Source organism: Gouania willdenowi, chromosome 5 (genome assembly GCF_900634775.1).
Source record: "Gouania willdenowi chromosome 5, fGouWil2.1, whole genome shotgun sequence".
Classification (NCBI taxonomy): Eukaryota; Metazoa; Chordata; class Actinopteri; order Blenniiformes; family Gobiesocidae; genus Gouania; species Gouania willdenowi.
In genome coordinates, this window is record NC_041048.1 from 40,306,654 (window position 1) to 40,328,938 (window position 22,285).

Here is a 22,285-nt window from a genome sequence, read left to right on the forward strand (position 1 = left end):
TTCTTTCCTTTTATTTTTTAAAAGTTCAGAAATATCAGCACATTGTTTGATTAATAAATCCATGGTGAAATGAAAAATGAATAGAAAAAAGTTATAACAGCTTAACTTACTCTCCGATCAGAAGCAGCACATTAGATACAAGATACAGCATCATGTTGTGTCTTTTATCATGAAGCCTAGGCCATGTCAACTGACATCGTTTGGTTGGACAGAGGTTTTGCTGAGTCATGAGTCAGTTTGGTCTGACCAATGACAGAGGTTTTCCTGATACCTGATAAATCATTCAGAGACCTGAGAATGTCCTAAAATGTACACCGTAGTTAACCATTGCCATGATGTCTACAAAGAACTTCAACGTTCCTCTTTCCGTCTGAATAAAATCAGATCTGGTTTTACAGAAAGAGGAGAACGGGTTGACCACCACGGCAAACATTTACATACAAGCCTTTACACAACAGTGTTAGAGGAAATGTTAGCACAAGTTGTGAGGACTCGTCACTCATTTCTAAGATGTTTGAGTGAGACACAGTCGGGTTATATTCCCCTCAGAGACACCACAGGAAGTCTGTGATGATAACATTCTGCAGTCAGACTGAGTTTTCTATCTATCTATCTATCTATCTATCTATCTATCTATCTATCTATCTATGTATGTATGTATGTATGTATGTATGTATGTATGTATGTATGTATGTATGTATGTATGTATGTATGTATGTATACATGATCCACACTATTTTATCCATCACCCTATATATTATTAATGTATGTTATTATTCTTACACGTCCAATAACTTGTCCTGACTCCGAGGGGTTAAACTTGCATTATCTTTGGGAAATACAGTTTCTCTCGTGCAGGGGTTCTCAACCTTGGGGTCCGGACCCCATTTGGGTTTGTGAGACACTGGAAGGGGGTCGCCAGATGCCTTCAAGAAACTAGGAATGTTTTTTTTGAACAATTTGAGGCCATTTTTTTTCTTCTTATTTTTACCCTTTTTCTGTAAATACACCAAACTCACCATATTTTAACCTATTTTCATCACTTTTTATTGCCATATTTTTGCTCCTTTGAATACATTTTTACGACATTACTCTCATTTCTGCCACTTTTCCATCACATTTCAATGTCTTTTCTGCACATTTTTCCACTTTCCAGACATGTTCAGCACTTAGAAACCATTTCTCGCTAATGTCACATAATGTTGACCCATTATTGTCACTTTGAACCTATTTTCAACATTAATCATGATTATTTTTGGCAAATTTCACCACATTCACCGTTTGTCATGCCCATTATTTGCCAGATTAAACTACCTATAATTGGCCCTACTTTTGCTCCATTTCTGCCACGTTTAAGCCAACATTGACACTTTGAACCATTTTACCCATTTTTATGTCAGTCTCATTTCTCTAATTTTTTACTTTTAATCAATTTCTTTGGTTTTTAAACTTAATTTCCCACCATTTTTGGTCACTTTTAAGCCATTTTATTTCTGATTAAAACAAGGATTTCCATCTTTAAGATGACTATAATAATAATAAACATTCCTGGATAACAGTGGATATTATTCAGATGAATAAATAAATGTGGTTATCACAGATTCATAGAACAATGGACCATCATTTTACTGACTTTATGGATGGACCCCAAAAATCTCTCCCCTTTATTCCCCCTTATAGATGGTCCTGTCTCCACATAACTGTTCTTCAATGTTCATGTCTGTGTTCAACCACCTTCAGCTACAGTGGGGGTCCCCACTCTCTGGAACCTTTATTTTGGGGGTCACAGGCTGAAAAGGTTGAGAACCACTGCTTTAATGTAAACACGTCAAAAATATGATTCAGTATCCTTTATAATACAAAATATTTACAACAGTGTGCACTAATTCTTCATTTGAATGCTGATTCTTTTCTTTAGTTGTTTTTTAGAAGGAGCTCTCCATCTTGATGTCGCAGGCTTTTCCGTTCACAGACAGAACCAGCTCCATCTCTTGTCCAGCCGAGGGGAGGGGCATCTTGTTAATCCTGGCAAAGCTCTGGCTGATGTCCATAAAGGTTTTATTTTTGGTCTCAGGCAGAACGATGTAGAGGTAGACGGCTCCCAACACGCAGACGGCCACAAACACGAGGAAGGCGAACGACTGCAGGCTCTCCTAAACAAGAGAACAATTTTCAACAAGCAATTCAGATTACAAAAATAGTATTTATACACCAAAGAATTGACCTTTTAGACTTGAATCATGAATATGAGTTTGAAATAGGATTGAAATGTAGTTTTATGAAGCAATGAAGAATCTAAAAATCATCCCATGCACGTTTTTCAAATCCTTTATTTGCCTTCAACTAATTATACCTTCAGAACCTCAGTTGTTCTTTTTTGTCACACTTGTTTGTTTCATGCCATTAAACCGATTACCAAGCTTTGTAATGTCATTAAGGGAATTAAATAATAATCATAACTATTATTATTGCAATTGCTGGCGAGGACAATAAAAGCTGTCCCATCCGGTGTGCAGTGACATGCCAATAAAAAATGATTAATGATTTAAACACACACACACACACACACACACACACGCACACACACACACACACCCACACCCACACACACACCACACACACACACACACACACACACACACACACACACACACACACACCACACACACACACACACACCACACACACACTGATGCCCAGAGGGAGATTTAGATATAAAGAGGGGCTTTAGCCTGCGTTTGTGTGTCTGCCAGGGAGACAGTGAGTGAAAAAAGGTGATTTTTTTTTTGCCATGAAGTCAGTTATTGACCTTTCTCTTTCAGTTTCACTGAGCTATAATCCCAAACACATGAAGGAGTGACCTTAAATGAAGTGCTGCATACCCACAAATAGATAAATCCCAACCAAACATGACCTCAGTGAAAAACTACTTACAGGCCTTAATTTCACTGGTTATGTCATCACTGCTGTCTGTTTGCTCTGTTGAGACGCTTTCATAATAGTATCAGAAAAAAACAGTGTCATGCAAAAGGCCTGGCCTACTTTAACACTACCAGTGGTGACATAATGTTCATCTGCTAAAGTAACAAACACTTCTTTACTCTCTTTACAGGAAGTAGTAGGAGTCTGAGCGTAAACAGCACAGATCTCTGGGAAGTCTGTCCGTCAATGAAGATCTGTGGGGACATTTGGTGTCAACTAAAAACTGAAAAACTGTAGAAAAAAGCAGGATATGGCATCTGTAGTGCAAAGAAAGTTTTATCTAATGAAGACAAAGTTAGGTCAGTGAAGAGATAATGACGACGACAGCAGAACTAAACAGACCTCAGAGACGTGTTTCAAATCGTTACTATCAAATATTACCAAAAGGACAAATGGAGAACCAAAGCAGCAAAACAACCAGAAACATCTGAAGGAAACATCAAATCTTATCAAACCCAGCAGGGCCGTGCACACACCTGTTGAGAAGTCAGCCATTAAGCACCATGGACAGCGCTGATCAAAAAATGATGTCGGTACAAATGAGTCAGCACCGCGGGCAGCTCGGATCAAAGATTAGGCGAGTAGAAAAGATTCAGCACCATGGACAGCGCTGATCAAAGATTCAGCACTGTCACTAATGACCGTTTACATCTTTTTTCAGGCTATCGATCTTTAATTTATTTATCCTCACACTATATCTTATCTGATTTTTTCCCCATCTCCAACAGCTTTAATCCTATTAGCTCTTCTTCAGAACAGAGCCCACTTAAGCCTAACAATGATTATACAGACTGTTATGGATCATTTGTAAAGATTAAATCAAGCTTCATTCCACAGAGAGGATTGAACAGAAAAGGAGAGACAGGAAAATATCACGACAAAACAACAGAACAACCTTGAAATCAACTGATGTAAAGAGACAGTATAAATACATACCAAAAGATGCAACATATAAGGATTGTCGTGACTGGTGCTTTAAGGAAAATACCTGATTAACTACTGTATATAGTAAACCATAAAGAAAAGAAATTTGGTTCTCACCATAAATTTTTAACAGCATAAGGGGAATGCAAATGTTGTAGGGGTTTGTGAGCAGCGTATGGGACAGCATAACATCATAGGGGATCAAAATCACACTTTAGGCAGAGCCGTATAGAGAAAGAGTTGCAACAATTCCGTTCACTCCAATGGTTTGTTTTTTTACAGTAATGGGGTTCTCACCAGAAATGTTTAACAGCATAAGGGGAATGCAAGTGTTATAGGGGTCTGTGCGTATGGGGCAGCATAACACCATAGGGGATCAAAATCACACTGTAGAATATCAAAATCACAGCGTGGAACCCTGGGACAAAGTTTACTGGACAGGAGAGGAGAAGCACAATAGTAGGATGAGCAGATGGAAAATAAACAGTACAGGATGACACAAGACTACGCAATAAGCAATAAAGATCCTGTAATAGTGTGGGCCAGACAACTGAAAAAAAGCTCTTATTATGGGTAATAAGCCAGCAGTGAGTAGAACTGTCCTCATTGGACAGGATTGGAAGAAACAAAGCTCTGAATAATGAGAGAGAGAAAAGTCAAACTGGAGGACGATTCTCAGACATTCACATCATCAGTCCAACAGTAACATTTTAAAAGCCTCTGTCGTGTCCTGACTTCATCAGGGTCAGTGCTTTTTAGGACGTTATTAGTCAGAGCTCTCATTGGAGGACACACACACACACACACACACACACACTCAAGGACAGGGTTGACTGATTCTACCACGCTCTGTGTATCACCACTGTCACATGGTTCAATAAATATAACAGTTTGGCCTTGTAGTCATGGTTACCTCATCAGAGCTGTTTGACGCTCAAACCATGAGTACCCAATAATTATTTTTAATAGTAATAGTAGTTCAGTGCTAGTGGAGGTCACTGTGGTTTATGCTCAAGTTTAGCTTTATTTTTTAAACAATCCCAGAAAATAATCTCTAACATGTAAGACTGAAACTGTTTACTCAGAGACCCCTCGGGACGATTTGTTCGTTGTCATAAAATCTCAGGAAGGAATTATTACAAAATGACTAAACCATTACTGGCCCACTTTGTTTCTTATTTCTCATATTAGACGAAGGAACAAGAAGGACTAACTTTTCTCTCACCTGCAGTCACAGGTTTCTTTGAAAACTGTTTTTTTGTGAACATCTGATTTGCAATAGATAGAATGTGCTGGATAAAAGTGCCACTCTTATAATATTAATATTATTATGACTGGATCAGAAACTGCATGAATGTTAAACATCCATCACATTTCTGACCCACTTGTTTCTTAATCTAATGGGTGAACAAACCCTGAAACAACTAGTTTTTTGATTATTAAAGTAAGATAAAAATCATTAGACAGGCACTAAACAAGATTTTTTTGCTTAATAAAACAAGCTGTTTTTCATAAAGACATTTCACCAATTTCTGTTAAAAATTCAATGATTTTTATTTGTCATCATGTGCATGAACATGATGAACTAACGTCCTCAAGTTCCCCGTTAAGGACCTTACAGAATAAATAGAGAAAGAATAATAGTATAAATGAATAAAAATAGAAAAACAAATAAAACTACAACTGTAAGCAGTTATAAAAGGGGGCCAAGCCTTCCCGCGCAACTCGGCCCCCAGGTTTTGCGGAGCCCATGGTAGTACATCAGGAAGGATGACGGGTTTTGGTGAACATCAGGACACAGGCCAACGTGTCATTTGCAGTTTTGTTACAGTAATGGGCGTGGTTCCAGCCCAGGTGATTCAGTGCTCTTCAGGAGTGGGCGTGGCCTATGGTCAGAAGATGCGACTGTATGTAGGGAACACATGGATATAAAGTTTAGGAAGATTTGATTTAAAATGTGAAAGTTAGAGGCCAAAATGTGTCAATTTTTGTGCAAATCTGATCAACTTTCATGTTGCTTGATGTTTCTCTGTTTATAGCGCCCCCTATTGGCCAATTTGTGCCATATTTAACACAGAGCTTCTGGTTGACCTCTGACACAAGTGAATTGAGTTTGATGTTGATAACTTTGACTTTGACAAAATATGCATTAGTATGTGTTTTTTTTAGCTATCTAAAAAACTTTATTCGTTAATAATTTGTGCATATTTTGACTGAACAAAATTATTTATGCAACTTTTGATCAGGCAAGTCTGGAGATTATATGTGCAACGTTAGTTAGTTAAGATAGAGCTTAAACACTAGGAGGAGTTTGATAAAGTAGGTATTTGATGTGTAGTAATTTACAAAAAAATGCTGTGGGAGTGGGCGTGGCCTATATCAGAAGATGCAATGCTATTAATGGAACACGTGGATATAAAGTTTATAAAGATGTGATTTAAAATGTGAAATTTACATGCCAAAATGTACCACTAAATTTGTAAAAATCGGTCTTGCCATTTAAGAGATATAAATATTCCATAATTGCAGCGCCCCCTAGTGGCCTACATTATTCAAATTTGACGCGTACCCCCACAGTCACATGCAAACCAAGGATCTTAGATTTGGTGTTGCTAGATTTATTGTGACTGAGATATGCAACAGTTTGCTAGAAAACTTTACTCGTTAATAATTTACACATATTTTGACCAAACAAAATTATTTACTGAACTTTAGGTCCAACTGAAGACTCTACGTGCCAAGCTTCATGCTGATTGGACAAAACCCCAAAGAGGAGGTTTTCCAGTTTTCACGATTTTTCACGTTTTGAATCTCGTTCAACTAAAATGCAGTGAAACACGATATCTGAGCTCAAACATGATGTTTGTACTCTCCAAAAATTTTTAATATCAAAATGGGGTCACGATCCAAAAAAGGTTGGGAACCACTGCATTAAATACTGTATTATTATTTTCCACTTATTTACAAAATGAGATTTTATAAAATGTGTGTTATCACTGATTCATTCCATCATTTTTGGTCTTTTTGGTATTTTTGTGTAAGTTTGGTGAATAATTTCATTATCTTGGCTCAAGGATGTCCATTAGGGACGGATTCAGAAGTGAATAATTATTTCCTAATTTGATGTACTGTACACTGATCCTTTCTCTGTATTTTCTGTGATTTTTCTCATTTGCAAGTTTTTGGAGATTTTGTGCATTTTTGTTATCCTTTTGTTGCTTGACATTTCTTGTAATTGTTTGTATTTATGTGTCTTTTGAAATTCTTTTTGTGTATTTTTGTTGCCATTCTTTGTGTTTTTCTGTAATTTATGTGTCATTTGTGCATTTTTGTTGTTGCTTGATATAATTTTTGTGATTTTATGTATTTATGTGTGGTTTGGAATTTAAATTGTGTATTTTTGTTGTCATATTTTGGGATTTTTGTGTGGTTTGCATGTTTCTGGAGTTATTTTAGAGTCAGCAATTTCCCCCTGGGATTAAAAAAAAGGAATTCTGATACTGATTCTTTTGTGCTTTTACTTTAGTTGCTGTACAAAGTTAGACTTGGGGTCAATACTTGTCACATGGTGCAGGATCCTGTTCCAAATGACTGAGGGAAACAAAACATACTCGACAGATGTAAGTTTATTACATGGCAAACAACATGTAAAATCACATATTCAGTGATGAAGTTCCAGACTCTGATTCTAAATCCTTGATGAGTATTATTTGCTACAGTTTGTCCGTTTCTTGCTGATGGAATCAAAGAGTCTTGGAACCATCTGGAAAGTTAGTTTGATTTCACACCAGTGTGAGCTCAGTGGGAGGACGACACCCAGGGGGTGTTAACACCAGTGGCTCATTGTTCAGGTTATTGTTGTTTGTACAAATAAAGATTAAAAATATGCTATAACAAGATATTTTGTTTCTAGACTAAAATCCTCATGTTATTCATCTTGCATGTGTAGCTGGCAGATTGTAGGTCAGATTTATGGGTTCAGTTATTATGACTCCCCTAAAAATGTCCCATAATTCTCCATAAAATGATTTGACTCCACAGCTGTTCAGTTTGAGCACTAATGTAATACATATTAGTGGTATTTAAGGTCATCTTGCTTCCCACACATTTAAAAGTGAGAAAAGTTGGTTTCAGCTAACATTTAAATCTTTCTTTGAATAATAAGTACATATTTCATGGTTAACATAGGACGTATGTAATCCGTGTATCATTCGTTTTTCATTATGTAACAAACATGAAACACGCTTTAGCTGGTGTTGGGCACAGAACCTCCTAAGTGTTGCAGAGCTAAAGATATCTCAGACTTTGTAACGCTTCACTTTCGGGTCACGTACTTTGGCAATTTGGTAATGGAGAAAACCAATTAAAGTGTTCGTTTTCTATTTTTTATTTTCTCTACCGAAGCAAAAGAGCTTGAATTTGAAAAACAAGGCATTTTTCATTTTTACCTTTTGGTTTTGGAAACAAATATCAAATAATGAATGTTTTTTTTTTTCCGTTTTTCATGTTTTTGTTACATAATAAAAAACGAATAAACGAATGATAAACGGATTGTATGTAAAGACAGTGTAGGCCTCATAGATGAATACATCGGAGATTGTTTGCTTGAAAAGAAGATGTAAGAGGTTGAAATCGCAGTGCAAAAGTTTGTTTGAATAATTTTTTAATGACATTGTTGGGAAAGTTTGGCGCATTGCATTATGGGATCAATTCTGACTGTGATTTATTGTGTTTGCTTACAAAACTCTGCCAAAGTCACTACCCAACACATTCTTGGTGTTTTCACTGAAAGTTGCAGTAAAACTAAAGCAGATATAGTATATTTTGGGGTTCACGCAGAGAAATCAGAATGTCTAGTGAAGTGAAGAGATTTCACTGGGAATACTGGGAACAAACTAGAGCTAAAATGGTTTCAAGCCATCACTTCAATGTATCTGTCTACAGGACTCAACGTCCCACAATGCAATGCTGTTACATCTCCACCCCTTTCGTTTTGCTTCACTGAGGTTCTGGTGGGACTGATTGTCTTCACCTGGGGTCTGGACTAATTAGAGCTTCTCCCAGCATTCCCAGAGACAACGTTAGAGCATTCACACAAAGGTAAGTGTTTTCTCTATAACCATGTGTTGGGTTATGTTTGGTACATTGTGGTTTGTTAAGTTCTTTTTCCATCTGTTTATTTGATAATCTATTGTTATCGTGTTTTGTTTGTTTTTGCTTTAACTGTGTAAATGTCCATCTCTGGCCTCGAGATTAAACTGGGATTCAAGCGACTTGGTGTTTGTGACTTTAGTATCTTTACGACTTTTGGCATCAAATTATGCTGAGTCACTTTTAGTCATAACAAATGTGCAAAGGTTTTTCAACAAAGTCAATAAGAATGTTCTAAAGTGGAGATGAAAACAAACTTTTGAGCAGCAATTTATGATTTTTTTTTTTTTCTTGAGCAACTGATGTTTGATTTATTGATTTTTTTTTTTTTTTTTTTTATTTGTACACTATGACTTTATCGGATACAAAAATGATCATCTCAAGCAGCTTTAAAAGCAGTGTTTTTAAATCTGATCTCATGAGTCAAGTTTTAATCTGCCTAATTAGGCAACAATATAATAGATATAATAGAAAATATCTACACGCACAAGCTAATCCAAACCGCAAAGTCACAATATATTAATATAATAACAAAGCTATGACCTAATGACAAACAATACATAATCACAAAAATCAGCAGCAAGGCTTGTATTAAAAAATGAACATTATTTGAGATCCTGATCAATCCTTTGGTTTTATTCTTTCTTTCTTCCACTAAACTTTCTCTTTTTAAATGTAGTGTGTTTGTGTAAATATATTTAACTTGTTTGATTAATAAATGTTTAAACTTGACTATCTGTGGTTCATATAATAATACTGCTTTGCCATAGAGGAGTACAGTATATAGTTTAACAATAACTCACACCCTGAAAGACAAGGTATCAATAACTCTTTAAATGATCTTATAACTTAATCTCTGACACTTTGACAAATGTTAATTTAATATTATTATTTTTAAAGCCCATTATTTAGATATATTGCGTATGATTGAGAGGGAGATTTGTGGTCCTGTTAATGTATTTGATGATTTTTATTGATTTTTAAGCTGTTGAATGATTTCTGTGCAAAATACAAATACATTTGCCTTGATGTCTTTTAAGCAGTATAAGCCTCATAGATCAATACGTCGCAGGTCATTTGCTCAAAAAGATGTAAAAGGTTGAAATTCCCAATCCAAAGTTTGCACACTCTTTAAACAATTTGACCTTGTTGGGAAGGTTTGGTGCATTGCATTGTGGGATGTGAGAAGTGTTTTTACTTCATTCGTACTGTGATTTCTTGTGTTTGTCAAAATGCCTTGTTTTTAAATGATAGTACGGTGAAAACAAAAGTTTCGTCTTTGATCGGAGCCCATGAGAGTGAAGTTTTAATCTGCTGACGACATAATGGAATGCATACAAAACACCAGCAAGCAAATAATGCATAAAATATACATAATATATACACATAAACGTAAGGGTGTAACAATTCATCCATTAGATTGATGAATCGATTTATATTCCTAGGAATCAACATCATCATTCTGTGCTCGACAAGTTGTCCTAAAATAATTTTAAAGGGTAATCAATCAAAAAAATTTTTATTAAAAGGCTCGTATTTAAAACATTATTAAAGTATCTGCGTGTTCGTGTGTGTATTCAGGGCCAGGTAAAGAGGCTGATGTTGAACAGATAAAACCATCATCCCTGTTACTGGTACAACCAGTGAGCTATAAATAAACCTGCTGTCACTTTCTTCATCTCACACACGTCTACACTTCCTCAGTTTGTTCCTCTGCATGTTTGTCTTTGCCTGTTCACATCAAACTCTACTCATCTCATAAAACATCATCCCATCCCTGTTCATTAAGGGCCCAGATTGTCTGTCTAATTAAACAACTAGAAGTGGTCCAAGGGCCACAACAGCAGCAACAACCCATTTTACAGTGCATCAATCACATCACATCACAAACCTGTGTTCAAACTCTCACATACATGCATTATTTAAAGCAGTAGTTCTCAACTGGTGGGTCGCGGACCTGTACTGGGTGGGTTACGGACAGCTGGTCAAAAGTAATTAAATGCTTAATGTCTCTCATGTTGGACTTGTATTTTATTTTGAAAGAAACTTTTCTTTTCGACAGGCATGCTGTGAAATGCATGTTGCACAGGAAAATATATAGATTTATGTTTAAAAAAAGATTATATATGTGTGTTTTCAACAGCTATTTTTGAAAAACAAAATTTTGTCGGTTGAATTCTAAAAAAAAAAAAAGTGGCTCGCGATTTATTGTCCGTGGCAAAATGTGGGTCCCAGGGTGAGACCAGTTGACATCCTCTGATTTAAAGCAGATCCTCCAAAAATTACTATATACAGAAGAGGATTAGGGACAATTTTGATGGAGGAAATATTTTTAATAAAATCAAAATTTCAAGATCAAAGTCAAAATTTCCACTTTAATCTCAACATTATATTTAAACATTATTCTCAAAATTTTCAGAATAAAGTTGAAATTTGACTTTAATCTCAAAATTATATTTAAACTATTCTTGAAATTTTGACTTTATTCTTCAAATTTTGACTTCATTCTCAAACTTTGGATATTTCATCATTCTCAAAATTTCGACTTTATTCTTACAATTTCAATTATTTTCTCCATCATCACTGGCCCTAGTCTTCTTCCGTGACTACACTGTTTTTACAGCAGAAAATGTTTACCTATTTGTTTCATTCAAGACATTCAAAAATTATTTCTTCTCCACATTGAAAAATGAAAAAAGGATAAAAACTAAAACAAAACTATCGTTTTCATGTTTTCTCAAATCAAATATCTAACATCTCTATTTATATTCAAATCTAATGAGTTTGATGTCAAAACGAGTGTGTGTTCACATTAGATATAAAATACCCGGATTTACAGCATGCACGGTGTGCACCAGTGACGTGCCGTCAGGGTAGGCAAGGTAGGCAGTGCCTAAACACAAGCTAAAGTTCTCTCACCCGGACGCGTGCACGACTTACAGTCACAAACACGAGACAAGACATGGCAGAAGCACCGGGACCGAGGGGCGAGTCTGCCGCGGCGGCGTGATTGTCAGTGGCATCACTAATTTTGCTCAAAAAACAAACTCCAAAAGTCCAATTTGGAACTATTTTGGCTTTAAACGAGGCAGAGACGGTAAAGCAATAGATCTACTGTGCAGGCGCTGTCACCAGCTGTAGGAGCCAAAGGAGGAACACTTTTAGTTTTTTTCCGCACAAACTCAGAAATCTTTTTTTTTCATTTACAGAGATATTTACAATGTACAAACAATATTTACAAATTATATATATATATATATATACAAAGGAGGGATCACATCCAATCCCATAAACACTAGTGAAGTCATCCATACAAATATAGTTTACTCAATGAATCAGTTCCTGTTTATTGTATTTTCTCCTCTACGGTTTATTATGTTGAAGAAGAAGCATTATTGTCAAATATGTTTTTATTTTTTTTTAAAGACAGTGGATTTGTTATCATAAGTTGATTATTTATATTAGTTAAACATAAATTGATGTAGAACTTCATTTATTAGTTTTTTTATTTTATTTTTATTAATTATTGCTTATATGCTTTTGGTCATGTACTCTTATCATGCACCAAACAACACTATAAGTAATTCACAAGTATTTCTAACTTGTACAAATGCATTGCAGTTCATAAAAATAATATTATTACCTGGAACCGTGATACTTTGTTACTCATTTTGGAATTGTGACAACTCTAGTTCTGTATTAACCGTCTGTTTTGGATTAAATAAAAACAACTTCTCCTCCTTTTCCAATCCATGTATCATGTTTAAATATTTTGTTATATTTTCCATATTTTATTATTTAAAATAAACACTTTAAATAATCAACTTATATGCTTGAAATTTAAAGTTGGGCATTATTTTCAGACGTTGCGAAAAGCAAACCTAGCTTTATTTAGCATTCTGCTGTTTAAACTCACATAAAATAACAGTCTAGTGCTGCTGACTGAAAAGGAAACAATTGACTGAAGGTCAGAGTTATTCTCTAAGGCCCAAGTCTTCTTCTCCATTGCAGATTTCTCTGTCTAAAAATGATGCTAAATAACAAGCTTTCATTCAACTCCCACAAGAAAAAAGTTTCTTCTAAGATGGAGGCATTAGCAAAATGTTTGTATTTAAGACACACACACACACACACACGCCGTACTATTCCTGTTTTGTAGTTTGGGTTTGATAATGTTGAATAAATATAGTTTTAATGAGTTCACTCTGCGTCTCCAACTTTTCATCATTTCTCTAAAAGAGATATAATGCTGCATAAAAATAAGTTTAAAATGACATTAGAAATTGGAAAAGATTTCATTTTCTGTCCATGTCGGCAGTTTCACTATCTCACACAAACATCAGAAGGCAAGGCGAGGCAAATTTATTTGTATAGTGCACTTCATACACAAGGCAACTCAATGTGCTTTACATGATGAAACATTCAATTGTTTAAAATCAATAAAAACATTTAAAATCGTCAGTAAAATCAATTAAAATCATCAACAAACACATTACATCAACAACATGACCATAAATCTTTCTCTCAATCATATGCAGTAGAGAAAAAAAGTTCCTTTAACTTTGATTTAAAAATGTTCACATGTGATGCTGACTTCAGCTCTGCTGCAGTTTGTTCCACTTCTTTACAGCATAACAACTAAAAGCAGCATCACCATGTTTACTGTGAGCTCTGGGCTCCACTATCTGACCTGTGTCCATAGATCTGAGAGATCTGCTGGGTTCATACCTGACTAACATCTCACTGATGTATTCTGGACCAAACCCATTCACACATTTATAACCAGCAGCAGAACTTTAAAGTCTATTCTGAGGCTGACTGGGAGCCAGTGTAAAGACTTTAAAACTGGAGTAATGTGTTCTGACCTCTTTGTTCTGGTTCAGACCTGAGCTGCAGTGTTCTGAACCAGCTGTAGATGTTTGATGAAGACCATTACAATAGTCCAGTCTGCTGGAGATAAAAACATGGACCAGTTTCTCCTGATCTTTCTGAGTCATTAAACCTTTCACTCTGGAGATGTTCTTTAGGTGGTAGAAGATGTTTTTGTGATAGATTTGATCTGATGCTGAATGTCAGATCTGATCAATCAGAACACCAAGGTTTTTGACTTGGTCTTTATCTTCTAAAGATCCAGACTCAGATACTTGCTGACAGCAGTCCTCTTTTCCTTGTTACCAAAGACAATCACCTCCATCTTGACATGGTTTAGTTGAAGGAAGTTTTCACTCATCCAGCAGTTTACTTTTTCTAAACAGTCACACAACACCTCAATGGGACCATAGTCATCTGGGTTCAGTGATAGATATAGTTGTGTGTCATCTGCGTAGCTCTGATAATCAACCTTACAGTTCTGTAAAATGTGTCCTAAAGGAAGCATATAAAGGCTAAACAGAAGAGGTCCAAGAACAGAGCCCTGAGGAACCCCACAGGACATTGGTAATCTGTCAGATTCAAAGTTTCCAATGCTTACAAAATAACTTTGTTCCTCCAAGTATGACTTAAACCATTGCATTACTTTTCCATTTAGTCCGACCCATGTTTGCAATCTGTGCAACAAAATTGTATGATCTACAGTATCAAATGCAGCACTTAGATCCAATAGAATGAGAACAGATACTTTTCCTGAATCAGTGTTCAACCTTATGTCATTGATCACTTTGATCAGATCAGTTTCTGTGATGTGATGAGAACGAAAACCTGACTGAAATTTATCAAATATTTTGTTGAATGTTAAGAATTGACTCAGTTGGTTGAAGACCACCTTCTCAATGATCTTGGCCATGAATGGAAGGTTGCTGATTGGTCTATAGTTAGCCAGTATAGAGGCATCCAGTGTTCTCTTTTTTAACAGAGGTTTCACAGCAGCTACTTTCAGGGATTTTGGTACAGTGCCTGATTGGAATGAGCAGTTAATTATCTGACACAAATTAGTGACAATTGACTTTACAACAGTTTTAAACAAGTTTGAGGGTATTGTGTCAAGGCAACACCTTGATGGATTCAGCTGCTGAACAGTCTCCTCTATTGTTTTTGGGTTCACTGTAGTAAACTCTAACATTATAGTTGACTCATCCCTCAGTGGTTGAAGCTGTTCAAGCTTTTTGTTTTGTTTTTTGCTGGTTTGTTCTGATGTTTGACCTTATTGATTGTATATTTTCATTGAAATATACAGCAAATTAATTGCAATTTCCAGCTGACAGTAATTCAGGGGCTATCTGATCAGGGGGGGTTGTGAGCTTTTCAATTACAGAAAAAAACGTGCGAGCGTTTTTGACATTTTTAGCAATCATTTCAGAAAAGTATTGCTGTCTTGCTTTGAACAAGCCATCATTGAATTTTCGCAGACTTATTTTGAATAGTTCTAGATGAATTTGGAGTTCTGTTGATCTCCAGTTACGCTCAGCTCTTCTACAGTCATATAAATTTCTGCAGAAGTGTGGCCCCCCCAAAAAAATATGAGCAGGAATTAACACAGAAATGCTGATACAGTCAGAGGTCCAGTGGTGGCCATGCATTAGTGCATGTGTCAAACTTAAAGCTGCAATATGTATGTTTTTTTTTTTTTTTTTTTTTTTTTTTTGGTCATTTGGTCAAAAATCCATAATCATCTTTGAGCATATTGTAATCAAAGTGTTCTGAGTGGAGAGTGAATCTCATCTCTTTCTCCTGGCCCTGTAAAATGACATTTATAAATCCAGGAGTGTGACACTCACTGTCAGCCTTTCAGGTACCATTGGTAGTAAAAGTGAAATTATGGACGTCCAATCAAAAGTATCCATAACAGCGTTGGACACAACAGTTACACAGCAAATCAAGAGGAAAAAGGCAGACCAAGGTAGAGCAGCAACAGTTTAAATTCACAAACACTGAGCGGGAACGTATCCCTTTCGGGGGTGGGGGGGATCTCTGATCTCTAGCAGGGACGAGCCAACGGCAGCAGCCGCTGCTTAGGACAGTAACTAGAGTAATACGTGTATTCATGTCAGTCTCTAAAACACCAGAAAAATCTCCACTAACACAAGACACTTGTCATTATGTCTCTATTGAGGGAAAAAAGTCGCTAAGAGCGTTCACAAAAGACACCGGTATGGGAGGTTGACTTACGATTTTGTTTTCAAAAAGGAGCGAAGAAAGAATTCTACATACCGCAGCTTTAAGGCCTGGGGGCCAAATCTGGCACTTTAGCACATCCAATGTGGCTCTCAGGAGAATGTACAAGTGAAAACATGACTGACTATAAGTTACCAATTTATTTAGTTTTGACATTTCACAATATTTGCAGGTGCTTACATTTTTCTTGCACATACACACATGACAGCAGTGGATTTTTTGTTGCAAACTGTGAAAACAACTAAATTTTCTGAAATCCTGTAATCGCAACAAAATTAGTCTAAATTGCAAAAATATTTCTCACAAACTTTAAGACATTTTAAAGTGTAGATCTTGCAGGGATTAGTATGTAATTTTTTGTTTGGTTATTTTTGGTGCCTTACATTTTATACATAATTTATCCTTGGAAATTCAAACTCGGCACAGTTATGTCCTAAAATAACTAACTACAAGAGGAAAAATGCATCAGTTTTTGTAGTGTGTTTGCTCGATCCCTCTAAGGCATTTGATCGTGTAAATCATGAAAACTGATTTAAGAAATTCAGCCAAGCCAGTGTCCCTAAGTATTTAATTAGAATCCTGACTTATTGGTATGATTTCTTTATTTAGTTAAATTGCTGTAATTTCATTGCACATGTTATAGAACAACAGAGCAATAACATTTTATTTCAGTTCCATCCGGCCCAAGAGAGCATGAAAAGACAATCACATATAACACTTATAACATGGGGGGGACAGGAGCACGAGACACCTGCCTCACACACTGGATGCTGAGGGATTGATGGCCAAGACTGTTCCCAGAGGACAAGGCATGGCCACGTTGACCTTGTAGAATCTGGTAAAGGTGCTGGGTGAGGTCCACGAGGCTGCAGCACAAACCGCTTCAATGGGTACTCTCTTCTGAGAAACCCATGAGGTAGATACACTCCTCCTTGAGTGGCATCTCTCCCTGGAAGGTGGAGGGAGAGCGCTGGCCATGTAGGCATGCGTAATGGCGTCCACCACCCACTGGCATAGCCTCTGTTTTGACAGGGCTATGCTGTGCTTAGGGCCGAGAAAGAGAAATGCGGTTTTCACCAACACCCACTTGAGCTCCATTTGTGCCAAAAGTTTGAAAGGGCTGTCGACCAAGCACCTAAAGTACCAGGGGTAGGTCCCATGCTGGGGCCTTCTGAATCCTTATTGGCTGAAGCCTCAAGGCCCCTTTTAGGAAGCGGAGTAACGGCTGACGGCAACAGAGCCTGCACAACAGAGGAAACCAGGTCCTCCCCGGCCACCGAGGAGCCACCAGCAGCAGGCGGTGGCCTTGCTCGGAGACCCTGTGTAGTGTTGGCAGGATCAAGGGCAGAGGGGGCAAAAGCATAGAGCAACCCCCGTGGCCAACCGTTCGCAAGAGCGTCTTGCCCGGGGGGGCTGGAGGTCTACACCCAAGAGAACCAGAGGGGGCACTGGGTTGTCTCCTCTGAGGCAAAGAGGTCTATCTCTGCCTCCCCAAAAAGTACCCAGAGGTTTTCCACCACCTTGGGGTGAAGCCTCTATTCGCCAGGCGAGAGTCCCCCTCAAGAAAGGAAATCTGCCAACTGGTTCTGTATCCCCAGTTTATGCGTTGCTCTCAGGCTGGCCTGTCGGGGAACAGCCCAGCCTAGGAGACATTCTGTCACTCGTCGACAACACCCAGGCATCCGGCGTTCATGCAGCCCAGAATCTCAGCTGCCACCGGGAAAAACAGCCGATGACTGGCCTCATGTTGTCAGCACCTGCGGTCCCGGACGGGGGTGGGGGCTGTGAAGTCCTGGTACTGCACCCCTAAGCTGCCTTGGAGGCGGGCATGTAGGGGGGCAAAATATCCTGTCCGTAACACTGATGTTGACCTCTGGGGCCGTTATCGAGGAGTGGTCGTAGAGGCCCTGGATCTGCGAGGGGCTGCTCTGGGCCTCTAGAGGCCCGCCTGCTGCTCCTGGGTTGCCCCTGCCTGAGCGGGGTACTCCAGGGTGCCTGTTGTCTGAAAAAAGTGCCAACAGGAGCAGGGTTTTGCTGTGGGGCATTGAGTTGCTGTCAAACTAGGGCCCCAGGGATTATAGACCCCATAGGGGTGTCCTCAGCCCCCCGCAACAAGCTCTGCCCTGAAAAACGGGAGAGTGACTCGGAGGCATGCGATGGGGAGTCCACCCCGAGATCTGCGAACTGCGTCGCTGATGCGACAATGGATACGGCATTTCATCAACCAAGGTTCCATCCCTGGAGGTGCCGGTGCAGTGGTTCCAGGCTGGAGAGCTTCAGAAGGTCTTTCATCTGACCCAGCTCGACCGACATTTGGTCGACCTTGGCTGACAGCTCATTACCCCTAGGTCTCTTGGCCCTTGGGGAATTTGACTGCTGAAACCTGGCATCCTGGCCATGAGTACTGACCATGGCATGTAGCCACAGTTCATACATGAATATTTAGATGAGCCTGTCTTCAGATGATCGATGCCCAAACAGGGTGGGCAAAGATCGTTACCGTCCTCCAATTCCAGTGGAAGGGAGCACTACTGCTAACTAACGCTACTGAAAGAAAAACAGCCAAGGCTGCAATACAGAAAGCAACAGCTGAAGCTGTGAATAACACTAACCTGGGCCGCAATCGCTTTGTTAGCTCGAGTGAGAGCGCTGCTGCTAGCTGAGGACCAAACCCCGTGTAGGACAATAACATAAGCCACAGCCAAAGCCGTGAAAACACTGGCCGGGGTGCAATCACCTCGTTAGCTCGAATGGAGACACTGCTACTAACTGCAGACAAAACATGCAGCCTCGCCTGGGCGCTCCACGATGCCTTTCTTGTAGCTTGGTGGGCAGAGGGCCAGTGGAGGCGTAGACAAAATAAACCTTTTGCTTTCTCTCTGATACAGTCAGATGATGTGTGACGACCTTGGTAAATCTCATTCAGAAGACAAAAAGTCCAGGCGGCGATGTCAAGATGGGGGGTGATGGAGCATCAAATCTGTATAAATGGTGAACTAGCCTTGAGCTGGCATTTGGGGTAAGACCAATAGTGATAACGATTTGTTTGTTGCACAGTTTCAGTAGCCTTGAGTCTTTGGTCTCCAGCAGTAAATCCAATAATGTGGCCTCAAAATGCAAGCCGAGCACTCAGCCGCTCCAACCTGGTATCAGTCTCGCATAAATGTTCCAAAGTATCCTCCTGCTTACTTTTGAGTTTGTTCATCACATTAGTCTGAGTGTTAAGTGCTCTGCCCTATCTTTTAGAAATGACCGGCAGCCTTCCCAAAACAGCTGCTGACATAGTACAGACTTTGCGATAGATCAGAAAGCTGCCAGCTCCAATCAGCAACATCCCTGCTACAATAAATCCAATTGTGTAGATGTCTTCCAAATCCTCCACGGAAAGCATGAACAGACACACAACCTTCCACTTATTCCAGGAATCCATCGTGTACCTGGCCGCAAATGTTCTGCTTGGGAGACCAGCTGACCAATTCCATAATTTTGGTTTTAGGATAAATGCAGAGTGAGGCTCCTATTAGATCCAGAAGACAGCAGACAAAACAAGCACCAGGGCAGAAAGGGAGGATAGTGGAATGAATGTGACCGCTTTCACCCAGTAGCAGAAGATGAACTGTTTGATCCTTTTCTAGTCGGGTGCATTCTATTTCCTATTTTTACATTAATGACATTTCTAATGAATTAGGCTCATGTAGAATTGGCTGTATGGTGGTAAACCATCTCGTGTACGCTGACGATTGTGATTTTCAGCCTGAGCTCAGCCGGTTTTCAGCAGCTCTTTAATGTGTTTTTCTACATATGGGAAGCAACTCTATGTAAATTACAATGATGCTAAAAGTTTTATGATCTGTAGAAACAAGGAAGATAACCATATGGTTTTTCATGGATTTAAACTGGCAGGAAAAACTATGAAAACCTGCAGTGAAGTGAACTTTCTTGCTCATGTGATCACAGATCAGACACTTATTGTCAGTGTCGCACACTGTACGTACAAGCTATTTGGGCACTGCACTGTTAGAGTGAAACAAGTGAGCCTACAGAGAATACACGTGACGTTTAAAGATGCACTGAGAATACTGTTAAAAATGCCAAGAGGGACTAGTGCCAGTGAAATGTCTGACTGCCCATGTGAACACTGTCCAAGCTGTACTGAAACATTTAATGTATAGGTTTATCAGTCGGCTAAATTATTCTGAAAATGACATTGTTTTTGTACTGTATGAACATTGCAAACAGTGCCACACGCTGCACATCTCAGCATTGATATGAGTGCCTTTTAAAAATGTTGGACTTTTTTATTTGGGTCATTCCACCTCCACCTACTCTCTCAGAATCTACACAAAGTTATGCTATACATCCTATCTGGTGGACATGCCAGATCCTAAAATTTTGGAAAAAGTGAGTGTGTGTTTAGGTCTGGAACATAGAGTATTTGGGTTTTCAGTAAACTACTTAGCGTATGTCTCAACTCCCTGTAATGTGATCAGCTTAGAGCTATGTACATAGACTGTTCACGTCACAGATATGCATTGGTTCTTGGTGACAGTTTCTTGAAATCTGAAAAAAAAATATTTTTACTATTTTCATCGGCGGCCCATAACTACATGTGGGAATATAATGAAAAGTCTGTTTTAATTTATAATATAAAGGTTACTCTTTCTTGGGAAATGAAACATTTTTTCTTTATGCAACTTCATTTTCATTTGGGAACCCAACTTTGGAGTTATTTCACCACTCGCTGATATTGAAAATCCTTTACATGAGGACATCGTAGCTTAGCTCTCATCATTTCTTCTTTATTAGTTTTTTCCATGTGTTTTTGGTTGTTTTCTTTGAGAACTTCTGAGAGAAATGACCTAAAATTGAAGGTAATTTAGCAAACTCCAGGTTTGAAAAGGTAGAAACATTTAAGCCCCACTTACTTAAGATTGAAGTGCCATATTTTTTAGAAATGACTATTGGAAGAATGTGGTTTCTTTGTATGAAATGTCTAAAAGCACTTCCTTGTTAATGGTGGTTCCAATTATCTTTATCTGTTGATGCTACTTTGGCTTTGTCTTGCAAATCTTTAGCTCTTTTAATTTTGTCTAATCATTATTTTAATTCAAATTGAAGAACTATATTGTGCAAACTTTTCTTTAAAACAAAAACACATGATTTGATGAATGACTTTCTTTATAACTTGGACTGTGAGGATAAACCCTAGAAGCACTTTGAAAAACCACAGGTGTCCACAGTAGCACATGTAGTTTTACTAAAATGAAAATATCTGTATGCGTAAAGTCTGTGAGAATGAGTCATTGGATTGATTGTTCACAGCACTTTACAGTACTTTGCTTATGGCTCTGAGAAACACTATGACTGAAAGGTAAATGATGATAATTCAACTATTGACATGAAAGCTTTCAAAGCAGGAGCAGAAGCATAAAAGTTAAGAAATGGATGGACAGGTGTACTTAAATAAAGGACGTGAGAGTATAGCTTTTACTGAAAGGTACAACTTTTAGAACAAAAAACAACCCTTTATTACAGAACTTTACACCATTTGGGGTCACGAGAGACTGATAGGGGGTCGCAAGAGGCCTTTAAGAAACTACAAATATATAATTTTTAACAATTTAAACCCATTTTTGCTTATTTTTTTACCCTTTTTCTGCAACTACAGCATATTTTAACCTATTTTATCACTTTTTCTTGCCATATTTTTGCTCCTTTTAATGCATTTTTGCTACATTATTCCCATTTCGGATAACAGTGGATATTATTCAGATGAATAAATAAATGTGGTTATCACAGATTCATAGAACAATAGACCATCATTTTACTGACTTTATGGATGGACCCCACAAATCTCTCCCCTTTATTCCCCCTTATAGATGGTCCTGTCTCCACATGACTGTTCTTCAATGTTCATGTCTGTGTTCAACCACCTTCAGCTACAGTGGGGGTCCCCGCTCTCTGGAACCTTTATTTTGGGGGTCACAGGTTGAAAAGGTTGAAAACCACTGGTAGAAGCAATAACTTTAAACATGGTACATGAAACCAAAATGCTGAAGGAAGCAATCTTGTAAAAACTTAGAACTTTCTTTCAAACAAGGACACAACATTTCCACTG

At 38.2% G+C, this 22,285-nt stretch overlaps 1 protein-coding gene across 2 annotated transcripts in view; it reads right to left on the reverse strand.

Moving 5' to 3' along the window:
• Positions 1-1,732: 1,732 nt before the first annotated feature.
• Positions 1,733-22,285, reverse strand: part of slc2a9l2 (solute carrier family 2 member 9, like 2) — a 204,598-nt gene continuing 184,045 nt past the window's right edge. For both annotated transcript variants that reach the window (XM_028446776.1, XM_028446777.1), the window contains one exon: positions 1,733-2,153. In XM_028446776.1, the coding sequence (XP_028302577.1) occupies positions 1,926-2,153 (228 nt within the window). In that variant the 3' untranslated portion in view covers positions 1,733-1,925. The remainder of the gene's footprint in view (positions 2,154-22,285) is intronic.